Source organism: Lates calcarifer, linkage group LG13 (assembly GCF_001640805.2).
Source record: "Lates calcarifer isolate ASB-BC8 linkage group LG13, TLL_Latcal_v3, whole genome shotgun sequence".
NCBI classification, from domain to species: domain Eukaryota; kingdom Metazoa; phylum Chordata; class Actinopteri; family Centropomidae; genus Lates; species Lates calcarifer.
This window is the reverse complement of record NC_066845.1, coordinates 13,726,874-13,739,315: the sequence shown is the minus strand read 5'-3', so window position 1 is coordinate 13,739,315 and position 12,442 is coordinate 13,726,874. Positions and strand designations below refer to the sequence as shown.

At 40.5% G+C, this 12,442-nt stretch overlaps 2 protein-coding genes across 4 annotated transcripts in view; both read left to right on the top strand.

The window, feature by feature from the left end:
- Positions 1 to 4,540, top strand: smn1 (survival of motor neuron 1, telomeric). Of its 2 annotated transcripts, none has more exons than XM_018669549.2 (8): positions 1 to 154; positions 661 to 732; positions 824 to 943; positions 1,147 to 1,338; positions 1,506 to 1,685; positions 2,165 to 2,239; positions 3,959 to 4,066; positions 4,330 to 4,540. In XM_018669549.2, exons 1-8 carry the CDS (start codon positions 107 to 109, stop codon positions 4,384 to 4,386), a joined length of 852 nt encoding a protein of 283 aa, XP_018525065.1. In that variant the 5' UTR covers positions 1 to 106; the 3' UTR covers positions 4,387 to 4,540. The 2 variants fall into 2 exon arrangements, with proteins under 2 accessions (XP_018525065.1, XP_018525064.1); XM_018669548.2 differs by having other exon boundaries at positions 2,162 to 2,239.
- Positions 4,541 to 8,905: 4,365 nt separating this feature from the next.
- The window catches only part of rtkna (rhotekin a), a 55,836-nt gene continuing 52,299 nt past the window's right edge, over positions 8,906 to 12,442 (top strand). Inside the window, exon 1 of one of the 2 annotated variants that reach the window (XM_018668806.2) lies at positions 8,906 to 9,430. In XM_018668806.2, the coding sequence (XP_018524322.1) occupies positions 9,320 to 9,430 (111 nt within the window). In that variant the 5' untranslated portion in view covers positions 8,906 to 9,319. The remainder of the gene's footprint in view (positions 9,431 to 12,442) is intronic. The other variant, XM_018668800.2, reaches the window with a different exon arrangement.

Sequence of the window (12,442 nt, the reverse complement as noted above, 5' to 3'; positions counted from 1 at the left end):
AAGATATATACGTCAACACCACTATAGAACGTCACTATTTCCGACGCACGTTGCTCGTTAGTTGTTTAGCAATTAGCACTTAGCAGTGAAATCTGCACACCTTCACATGGCGAATGGATGCAAAGAGATGTTGTTTACCCGCGGAACTGGTCAGGTTAGTTACGATGCACCACTGGACTAAAGATGACAGAGTTTCTGCACCTTCCCAGGTCGTTGCAGATGTAGTTGAGATGGGGAGCTAGGAAGCTAAGCGACAAACCAACGCTGAGTTGGGCTAAGTGGGGTAACAAAGAGAGAAGGAACAGGAAAAAGTGAAATCGGAAATCCACAATGTGCATGATGTGTTTAGTCGAGATATCACCTTATTGTAATACAGTGTTTTGGACAGATATCACGTGAGTGATGTCAAAGCTGTCGCACTTTGACTGCTGTAGCATCCTTTTCACAGTGTAGGGGATGCAGAGGTAAACATGTCAGGTCAGCTGCAAACATTGGCTGCACTGTGAAACTGGCCGAGAAGATCAAATCAATCAAATCAACTATACAATCTCTCCACTATCTTTTACATCTTATCTGTTTTTCATTGTATGGGAAAGACTTGTTTTAAAAAAAACATTCCTCCATTTGCAGAGGCTCTAAATTTGTTTGTCTCTCTTCCAGAGTGATGATTCAGATATATGGGATGACACAGCACTGATAAAGGCTTATGACAAGGCAGTCGCATCATTCAAGGTAAAATAAGCACTTTGCATTTTATATATATGTGTAAAATGTTTGTGTTTGCCACTTTAATGTGTATGTCTGCTGTTGCTTTGTTTTCCAGACTGCCCTTAAAGGTGAAGATGAGCCACAAGCCTCCAAGAAAAATCACCCAGGAAAAAAACGCAAAAACAACAAAAAGAACCAGAGCAGGAAAAGAACCAATGCACCACCAGATAAAGAGGTTTGTAACTGTCACCAAAATATACTGATAAATATACAGGAAAGCGATTTAGGGACTAGTAATTTTATTGACAGTTTGCACGGGTCTCAATGACAGTGTCTCAGAACTCATCAAATCTAGATTTAGATTTAATTAACTGCAGGCGACAGCCAACACAGTACGGTTATACTCTGACCTCAAATGCAATTCATGTTGTATCACAGTGGCAGGTTGGGGACTCATGCTGTGCTTACTGGTCAGAGGATGGCCAGCTCTACACCGCCACAATCTCTTCCATAGATGAGAAGAGGGGCACTTGTATAGTTGTTTACACAGGCTATGGCAATGAGGAGGAGCAGAACCTCGACGACCTGCTTTCAGAGTTTTCTGAGGGTGATGAGGAAACAAATACCAAGGTAAAGCAGCACAAATAAATATTATTTGTAATTTGTAATTATGATGTACAGTATATTTAGTGTCTATTTTATTTTCAAACTCTTACCAGTTTATTTAACTGGTAAATGGTCATGTGTTTCACATCTCTTTGGTGGTAAATGTAAAGCAATCTGCCTCTGCAATTAAGGTAAATGAGGCAGAATCGTCAACAGAGGAGAGTGACAGGTCAACAACACCAAACCAACACAAACAGCAGCCGCATAGTAAAGGCCAGAAGTCCAAGGCCCACAAAGAACCTCCTCCTATGTGGGCTCCTGGCTTCCCTGGGTTTCCTCCAGGCCCACCTCCAATGCATGCTTTCAGACAGGTAAGAGGAAGGAGCTAAACAAATTAACTGGCAATAGCTGTATTTACACATATTGCTGCTTGAGATTAGAATGTTGAGTTTAAACCAATTTAGACGTTTTACATTCTGTGAGAAGGTTGGCTCTTTGCTGAGGCTACAGTAATGGTATAATGACATATAAACAATAAAATGTTTACAATGTGAACAATAAAAATGATATATAAACATAGTCCTCTCAGATTTGACATTTATCACAGGAGCATTGTATTGGATTGCAGTAAATTAAACTGGTGTTTATGTTAATGGTTCTACCCTCTGTGTTGATGTAACTCTGTATAAAGTCATAAAAAGAGAAATGAAGAAATGTGTTTAAAAAGAATATATCACCAGAGACCTGAACTTACTTTATACAGAGATTGTGTAAGCGATAAACCTCCTTTCAGTGTAAAATGATCTGGTAATACTGAGATCACAGCGTGTTGTTTTGTGTCCTCTAGCAGGGGGGAAGCAGGCGTTCTGGTGGTCATGCGCCTGTACCTCCTTCCTGGCCTCCCATGATGCCTTTTGGTCCACCTGTGAGTTGAAAATATGTCTTACATATCCAATTAATCACAAATGCAGTTATTCTATCTCTCTCTACAGTCACAGCAGCATGCAAAGGTTTGGGTACCCCTGGTTAAAATCTCTACTACTTTGAATAGTTTAGTGAGTATAAGATAAGCCGATCTCCTAAAGGCAAAAGGTTGCTAAAAGTTAAAAAGATAATTCATTATTTTCCACATTTTTAGCAAGATTAATGTATTATTTTTGTTTTTGTAACTTGTAGAGGGGAAAAAAGGAAAGGTGCAGCATGCAAAAGTTTGGGCACCCAAAGACATTTGAGCTCTCAGGTGACTTTTGCCAAGGTCTCAGATCATAATTAGCTTGTTGGAGCTATGGCTTGTTCACAATCAAAATTTCAATACCGTTTTAAATATCTTTAGAATTTATAAAGACTCCTCAAACTATGTCCCAACAATCAGCAGCCATTGGCTCGTCTAAGTAGCTGCCTAACACTCACTCATAATTAAAATAATTGATGCCCACAAAGCAGGAGAGGGCTATGAGAAGATAGCAACACATTTCAGGTATCTATTTCCTCAGTTTGTAATGTAATTAAGAAATGGCAGTTAACAGGAACGGAGCAGGTCAAGTTGAGGTCTACAAGACCAAGAAAAGTTTCCCAGAAAATTACTCATAGGATTGCTAGAAAGGTAATTCAGAACTCCCATTGGACTGCAAAAGACCTTCAGGAAGTTTTTGCAGGCTCTGGAGTGGTAGTGCACCTGCACAAATATGACCTCTATGGAAGAGTCCTCAGGAAAAAACCTTTCCTGCATCCTCAACACAAAACTCAGCGTCAGAAGTTTGTAAAGAAACGTCTCAACAAGCCTGAGGCATTTTGGTTAAAATAGAACTTTCTGGCTCCAATGAGCCATGTTTGGAGAAAAAAGGTTGCAGAATTTCATGGAAAAAACACTCCCAACTGTTAAGCACACAGGTGAATCAATCATGCTTTGGTCTTGTGTTGCAGCTAGCAGCACAAGGGACATTTCCCCGGTAGACAGAAGAATGGATTCAATTACATACCAAAAAATTCTGGAAGCAAACATCACACTATCCATAAAAAAAAGCTGAATACACAGCTCAGAGTCCACAATGGATGGCATGCCGAAGGTTTTACCTTGACCCTCACGGTCCCCAGACCTAAACAACATTGAAAATCTGTGGTTAGACCTCAAAAGAGCCGATCATGCAAAACAACCAAAGAATCTCACAGAATTAGAAGCCATTTGCTAGAAAGAATGGGTGAAAAATTCCCAAACAACAAATGAAAGACTCAAGCTGGCTTAAGAAAGTGTTTATAAGCTGTGATACTTGCCATAGAGGGCTGTTACTAAGTACTGACCATGCAGGGTGATCAAACTTTTGCCTTGGACCCTGCACTGCAAGATTGAAATAAAAAAGTAATCCTGCTCAAAATATCAAAGAAATGTGTCATCTTTAACTTAACGCCTTGTGGAAATCAGGTCATCTTTCATCTTAGATATTCACACACAACAGAAATTTCAACAAGGGGTGCCCAAACTTTTGCTCACCACTCTATGTGTAAAAAGCACACATTTACTCATCCAGCTGGTAAACTGAGAACTAAACCGTTGATATAGCACGTTAGTGACTGACAGCAAATATCGTCAGCCTCCAGCATCTGCATTCTGATCACACTCCCTCTGCTGCTGATGTCTCTATCTCAGATGATCCCTCCACCTCCACCAATGAGCCCCGACATGGTGGATGATGAGGCCTTGGGCAGTGTGCTCATCTCCTGGTACATGAGCGGATATCACACAGGATACTACCTGGTATGTGCAGAGGCCAACTGGCTTATTATGGGCTATAAAAGGGATTCATAGCCTTTATTTACAGTCAGTTTCTTGCATTATGTAGTGTAGAACAGGAGGTGTTATATGGTAATTCAGACACTTTTTGGTTATGTTGCTCCATTTTTGCAGTTACACTTATATACAAGAGCCTTTTTATCAGATGCCTCTAGGTTCATAATAGGTGAGAGTCCTTGATTTTTAAAAGAGGAGCTCTATTAACATGTTTTTGTTTTTTTTTACAGGGTTTGAAACAAGGTCGCAAAGAAGCTGCAAACTGGACAAAACTGCACCACAAATGAAGTCATCGACTTAAGATTTCATCCTTGATTCAAAAGGAAATGTCATAAATGAAGTGTGCATGGTGTGAGCAGAGCGTTCACCAGAGTTCAAGGAGAAGAGTTTTGTATTCTTTGTAAATAGATAAAATAAAGGCTATCACAGCACCATTGGTAACTGTCTTGTTATTTTGTTTTTATTACACTGTATACTGTTTCACACTGCTTAGACACGGTGTTGTAAGATTAGGATTTATTAGACAGTAGATGACAGTAGATGGGTGCAATTACAGGCACTTTTTCCACTCATAAATACAAGAGAGTTTGCTTTAGATTATTTATGCAAATGTGTGTGTGACGGACGATGATGTGTTGTTGTAATGGCAAGTATTGTCCAGTAGAAGTCAGACTAGTATAATGTATGTATGTTACCATAGAATGTGGCATGAGTACATCATGGCACGGTGTTCAAACCTGTAGTCACTGCCATACAGAGGAGCACTCTCTACTTCTGTCTGCTGTACACTTGGCGTCTCTTGGCATGCTAACAATTTGCAAGCCAGACCGGAGTCCTGCTCCAGTCCCTCGGGTGCTTTCCACACAGTTAGTTCAGAGTATCATTCCAGTGTATGCCTTGCATTCGAGCTCTCTCTGTTCTCCCCAAGGTCTTCTCTCGTCCACCACCCAATATAGGTTCGCATCCATCATAATGTTTTTCAACTCACATCAGATGGGTGCATATTTCAGGGTAATAGCAGGCAGGGTTTCATCCACAGACAGTATGACTCATTGGGCCAGTTGTGCATATAGAGATTGATACTTTAACAAAATCACTGAGACATTAAGATCATTGAAAGACGATTTTGTACTAATGTCTTTTACACTTGACAAACTCACTCTTTCAAACCTTAAATGTGGATGACAAAACTTGGAGGTTTTTAGAACAGACAGATACTCATATTTTATAACTTTATATGGCAGATCACAAGGTTTATTACTTTCTCAGCTCTAATATACTTTACACTGATAACTGTGGATCTGTTCACTACTTGTTTCAGTTTTCTTTTTTCTTTTTTTACTTAATCCCGAATTGTCTTGAAAACTTACCCTGTGGAATGTTAAAGGTTTAATAATGTAAGAACAGTGGGGCAATGGCTGCAAATACTGTATGCAAGTTTATATTTAGAGTATAGAAAACCACATGTAATTACAGTTGGAACAACCACAATCATTCTGCTGAGCCTGTAGCACTTTCATTCCGTGAAGAGAAAGCCAAACAGACTTCCCGTATTTTCTATACTGGTGATTTGCTGCCAACTACACCCACTCCTCTGGTTCTAAACTGGTGGGCAATTGATTGTACACCATATGCGTGTGTATGTTTGTGTGTGTGAAAGAGAGAAACAGAATAGGGTTTTGTGGTAGGATGTAACAACATGATTGTCTCCTGTTTTTTTGTTTTTTTTGATACCATGTGACCTTCCTCCAGCTGCTCCACAGCCATTGCTTTCTGAGTGAAGAGCAGTCCCTTTGTTTGTGTACTGACTGTGGTCGGCATTTTATAGCCCACTGCGACTGTGCCAGTGTTGACTGCTGTATTTGATTCCTACACTTGCAGTCACTTTTGTTTTCCCCTGTTTCATGTGCATGTTTGTGAGTAAAAAGCGAGAAGGCAGGAGAGAAAAGAGGGGTGGTAACATGAGAAAATGTAGTCTGTGGGGTTTACAAATAGAATATGCACTATAAACGAGGGTAGATAAGCCAGACCTATCTTTTCCCCACAGATGGGTTTAAAATCTGCCACAGTAAAGCCTGCACATAAGCCCATTGCTTGCCTGACTCTGCAGCAAACTGAGCTGCCCAAAGGGCTCGATGGAGCCCAGCGAGGAGTTAAAAGGGGGTCAGACCTAGCTTGGGAAAGCACTGCCGCCCTCTGCGACTGTCTACCCCCTACTGACCAGAGCGGCATGAGGCGTGTAAACATAATCTGCATTTCACATAGTCCCTTCTAGGAAACAGACAGACATCCAAGTGAGATCACATTGCTGCGTGAGTTAGAGCGCCTTCAGCTATTTACTCAAGCTCCCAACATCAACAAACATCCTGCTTTTAAATAAGAGACTTGGGGGGAGATTAGAGAAAATAGGGGCTACACAAGCCCCTTTTCCTTTTTCCATAGAGACCCGAGCACCAAACACTTGCTGCAGAGCTACAGTCATCATTACATTTTTTTAAGATTGCTGTGCAAACACCATTAACCCCAACTGAGGAGAGAATGTGTTATTTGAGACAGGAAAACATAAATTTGGATTACTGAGCATAATTGGTGAGAGTTTGGTCTATGCTAAATCATAGGATTAAAGTGTACGTGAGACTTTGTTTTACAAGAAGCATAGCGCACCAACATGTTGAGTAATCTGTTTGAAACATAGCATGGGAAATGCAACACTATTTATTTCTCTTTCAGAAACAAACAACTGCAAACAGACACTAAATTTAGATTATATGATTGGCAGTCAACAGATTGCAGCATCAAGGCTGTTTATGATTTAGACAAAAATGAACAAAACATGCTCACCATCACAAAATGATACTGTGATGCCAGACAGTGGATTGTCAGAGTTTATTGCCTATCCAATGTTAATTATCTCAGTTATGTTGTAAACAGTAGGAAATTTACAGAGAACAGTGGCTCGCAATCACATACACCCTGACAAGACTTTATTTTAACGTACTGATCTCCAGCCTTGCATCAATAAAAGCTTTTTATCTTATTTATGGCTTGCGGGCACCTCGGATTCTCTCTCTTTTGATGACTCATACTTTATTTGGATAATTTCAGGTGATACAGTCGGAGTCACACAGAGTGCAGAAAATAGATAAAGGTAGCTTTGTTGAACACCAGCTTTCTTGCCACCAGATAGTTCTTGTAGCATCAACACTGAACTGCCCGAGGTATCATCCACAAGTGGAAGAAAGGAAAGAGCTTTGACACTGTAGCATTTCAGGTAAGAAGAACAGTATCAAATATTAGTCAGCAGTGGTGAGAAGTAGGAAAGTACCGTGTATAAGTACAAATCTGTAGCACTATATTTATTTGATAACTTTAGTTACTAGTTACTTTGCAGGTTCAAATTAGAATGTTATTTATTTATATAATATAAACATATAACATAATATTACAGTCAAAAGTATCAATATCATAAAATATAGTCAACAAATATTGTGATGTATTATTAAAAGTTAAGATAAGACTAAGATAAAAAAAAAACTTTATTGATCCTACTTGCTTCCTTGAAACCCATAGAATGTAGAGAAAAAAACAGGCCTACCACGACAGCTGGTGGACAGTTCATAACTCTGAGGGACCAGAGTTAGATATCAGTCCCTTTATCTGGATGAGAATGTGCTTTCTTTTGGGACTGGACTAAGCAGTGTTGAGGTATCACACTGTGTCATGAGGCTGGGACTTCCCAGCAGACCTCTGTCACTGTCTATGTGGATAGTGACCTCTGCCTTGGTGAGACTGATCCTCCCTGACCTTCTGACCTTTAAGAATTCCACTCACAGCAGGTCCAGTAAAGCCCTGGTCCCGCCGCATATTGTGATCCACATTCCCACTGGATCTTCATGCTCTGCTGCAGATGCTCGTAAATAACATGTAATACCATGAAGGCAAAGCCAATACCCCCTACTTTATAGCCCCCTATAGTAGGAGACTGCCTCACTGGTATTAGAGGAAAGGGAATTCTCTCAGTCCAAAGGGTAGCAAATAAATATTACCTAACACATGCTCTTGAAACATACATTTAAATACATCATGGTCCTCTCAGGTCAAGGAACTGGTTTACCTGGTAATTTCCCTATGAAGGAGGCTATAGAAATTATATATTATTATCTTCATCAACTGAGCTGGACCCACTGGTGGATTTATCATTCAAAGACATACTGTTTGGCCAAACATCAAATATATTCCAGTAAGGACCTCAAGCTTTGCAACAATATCATACTTGTCAGACTGAAGCTACCATTAGTGCATAAAACCCCACTCATTATTTAAGGCAGATTTAACTGATATGCAACTAAAGTAGACTACAGTGAATATTGTCTCATGGTGTGGAATTTTCTCTTTGCAACTAGTTTAGGAAAGTACTGCACACAAAACTTTGTATTGTTGGGGATTAATTGTCTGTCAAGGCAAAACACATGCAGTCAAAGTGTTTGTGACACTAATTTAAACCTAGCTGAATATCACAACGCCAGAAGTAGATAGAGAATAATAAAGAAAATATGCTGGAGTAAATACATTTTTGCACGGATTTTGTATATTTTGAGAGCCATGCCCCAGAATGAAATAAGTACAAACGTTGGTAGAGGGATTGGTGCATGTGCACATGTGGTTTTTATGCTTCATCCATCCCTGTTGAATGACTTGCATAAACAGGCCTAAAACAGGAATTTGAGACATTGCAATAATCTCAGCAGAGCAGACGCCATTTATCACCGGTAGAGGTCTCCGTATACAGGACAGGGCAAAGTTAGGTCTTAACTGCACCGCGTGGGGTGTCACCGTGTCACAGTCGGACGCACACTGAGCAGTGTTTGGGAAAGTGAAAAATCAGCTGTGAAGGAAGACTCCCTAAGTCAGAGTGTTTTTTCTCCTGCCAGCAGACTTGCTTCAGTCTCAGCTCCTACATCAGAAAAAAAACCGTCAGTGTTTGATTCCGGGGGCTTTGCCTAAGTCTCTTGGGAGTTTTTGCCGGTGGGGGCCGTTTTGTGCCACCTGGATCTAGAGCCTGCGTGTTTTTTTTTTTGTTTTTTCTGTTGATATTTTGTGTGTTTGTTTGTTTGTTTGTTTGTTTTGGCACTTTTCGAAACGACTCCTGCCTTTGCGCTTAAGTTCAGCTAATACGCTCTAAACGGGACTGTCTGGGAAGTTGGCCGGAAAGCAGAGACGATGTTTTGCCGAAATCAAACAGCGAGAGCCACCGTTGCCCGCGGCTCAGCCCTTGAAATGGAGATACGGCGAGGGAAGTTCAGAAAGAGCGTTTTCCTGGACACATCACAGGTAGACTCACATTGTCCGCTAGTTATCACCACACACACACACACACAAATATATGAACAAACACAAGCACACACACACACACACACCATAGGGGATCCTCTGTTTACAACTTTGACTGATCTCTCTCCCTGTACAAACTAACTTATTTGGCAGACTTTTAATCTCGTTTTGGAGGCATTTGAGTGTGTTTCCTGCTTTGCTTTGTGTGATATTTTAATTAAACTGCACTGAAGAGCTGTGCCGCTGCGTTCACGTCCGCAAATTAAAGCTCTTAATTGCACCATTTCCAAACCACTTTGCATTTTAGTCGTCTCTAAACAAAAAACAATAATATTCCTACAGAGACTTAGAAGTGCGTGTGTGGCACTCAGTAGTGGGTTAATAGTTACTTAAATGTGCTTTGTTCTTTGTTCCATCTCCCATGATGTTTTAATATTCCTAAATGATTTTGTATTGTATTGTTTGTTATGATGCTTGCACCTGCAAGGTTATTGCTTGACATTTGTTTTTCATAATGGCCCATTTTGGATTTAATAAAATCCATTATACTTTTAAATTCGGCTGCTCTCAGGCTGAATTGCCCTGCAAAGTTCCAAAACTGTTCTCGTGTATCAGGATTTCAACCTCTCGCCTCACTTGTGTGTCTTTTAGCTGCCTCAGTTTTGGCTGCTGCATGTGGACAGTCACCCTCAAGGGAATAGTTAAAAAAAGACTCCATCCACCAAAAGTTGAGAACTAGGTCAAAGCTGTAGACTGTGTGTATCCCTCTCAGCTGTTTATCACTGGATTAGAACTGGTACTCTTCTTGCATGTTTTCCCCTCTTCCTCTGTGCAAAGCTCCCGTGTCAACATCTGCTTCATATTTGTCAGCAGAGCAGACAGGCTCAGAAGCCACTTCCAATCTAACCTCTAATTATTTTTACTCACGGTCCACTTTAATACTGTTGTGATGGAAAGTCCTGCTTCTGACTATCTCCCTTTGCTTCCTTTCTCTCTCTCTCTCTCTTGCCCAGTCACATGCATGCACATACACTTGTCTGGTTGCCCTGGGCAGTATCCACATTATTTTGGTTTCATTTTACATTGCTGGTATTTGGTTAATTTAGTCTGAAACATGTTCTTGTTTGAGGGTGTTTTGCATCTGCTAAATTAAAACTTAAACCCACATTTGGGTTGTTCACAGTTTTGGAAGTTGAGACAAGTGATTTTGTTTTACCAGGCCATAGTATGACAGAGGGATGTGTGTGTGTGTGAGGAAGAAAGAGAGGAGGTGGGGAGAGACTCAATTGTAAGAAGATACTTAAGGAATGCTAATGGTGCAATATAGCAAATGGAAAAGATAGTGTATTGATTCTGTCTCTCTCCTTCCCTCTTTGAATCTCTCTTGCTTGTTCACCGTGTCGGTGTGTGTGCGCAGGCATACACATTGTCAACTTATGTCTATTAGTTGTTTATAATTCATGTCGCAGGAAAACACCAGTGACTGCAGGGAAAGTCTGACAACACTCTATCCTATTGATCTGCAGTCGGAATTAGCCTGATCTGGTGTCTGAGTGGTGTGAGTTTATTTGACACATGAGCTTGTATAGGCCAGTAACACATGACCCTTCCTGGAGGTGCAGTAGTGTTAACATGGTTATGTTTGCGCTGTATCTCCAGCAGGAGTGAATGATCTCATGTGTTTTCAGGTCTATTTTCAGATGGTATGAGGTGATGATCTTGTCCGAGTGTACAAACAGTATAAGCAATTTTCCTCAAAGGCATTGTGATGAGAGAGATAAGCAAAGGCACATGGTTGTTTTTTTTGGGGGGGGGCAGTACAGGTATTTATTACTCACCATACATAATATTTATTTGTGTATTCATTTGGCCAGCAGGGTTGGGTGACGGTTTCCATGTTTTATGTTCCTTTCTACTATGCCACTGAATCTTTTGGGGGGAGTAAATCAAAAGAATCAAGAAAGTGATTCAAAAAATGACTGGCAAGAGATACTCTGAACCATCATATTCATCTTTTAATCATGCTTGATGGGAATTCCACCCCTAACTCAAATTACTCTCCCCTGTTTAGTCTCTGTATGGAGTTATTTATCAGGGTAAAGACTTCCCGTCTTTTCACAATAACAACAGTCATTGCTTCCTCAACTCTGTAATCTGCTCTCCGCTGGTTCTCATACAAGATTAATTTGTGTCTCTGCCTTTGTTGCCAATGCTAATGATCCTCTTTCAGAGACTGGGACTTTCCTCCGGCTCTGCGTGTTAGAGCTCTCTCGGTGCCACCGTGGAACCCAGTCTGTGGCATTTCAATGAGGCAGGCTACCTCAGAGTGTGAAAGCACCCCAGTTTTCACTGAGCCAGCGGATATCACGTGTGTGTGTGTGTGTGTGTGTGTGTGCATTTGTGCTAGCGTTTGAGCCTCTGATGTGAATGTGTGCATATAAAGGTGGTTTGTCTGGAACTTAATGACATGTTATCAGCAGGTGAAACGTGTAATGCTCAAACAGCTGATAAAGAAAGAAAAAGCCTCAAATGCTTGGTTGGCCTGAACCCAAGGTGAGCAGTGCTGCCAGCTTTGCAGTTTTTTGTATGTATGTAGGCAATGAAAATGTCGTAGAAGAGAGGAGATGATTAGATCTGTCCCTTCATGCTCCAGTTATCAAACCCAAACTCTCACATTAGGTCAAATTTGTCTGTCTAATTACAATAGAATTGTAATGTTTGTTGTTACAGTAAAGGGATCATTTATAGCTTCTATGGAATGGAGTTAAATGGCAAAAATGCACTCACAGTCAGTAGTGAATGTGTCTGCATTTTTTGTGTCTGTGTTATCCTGCCTTGAGGCTTGCAGCAAATTAAGCCAAGAGCATGATTTTGTGAGACTAAATGACTGCTATTATTAATGTAGAGACTGCAGAACCAGGCTTTGGAGATTTCTTTGGACTATGTGCCTAATTACGGTAATCAGTTATGTAAATAAAAGATTAAAATGTTTAAAATATAGCCAGGCATCCA

Bases quoted from the DNA above. Each gene is read 5' to 3' on its own strand.
- smn1 (XM_018669548.2), top strand. From the start codon at position 107: ATGGCGAATGGATGCAAAGAGATGTTGTTTACCCGCGGAACTGGTCAG. The intron at 155-660 runs GTTAGTTACGAT...TCTCTCTTCCAG, and splicing joins TTACCCGCGGAACTGGTCAG to AGTGATGATTCAGATATATG. The intron at 2,240-3,958 runs GTGAGTTGAAAA...TCTCTATCTCAG, and splicing joins TGATGCCTTTTGGTCCACCT to ATGATCCCTCCACCTCCACC.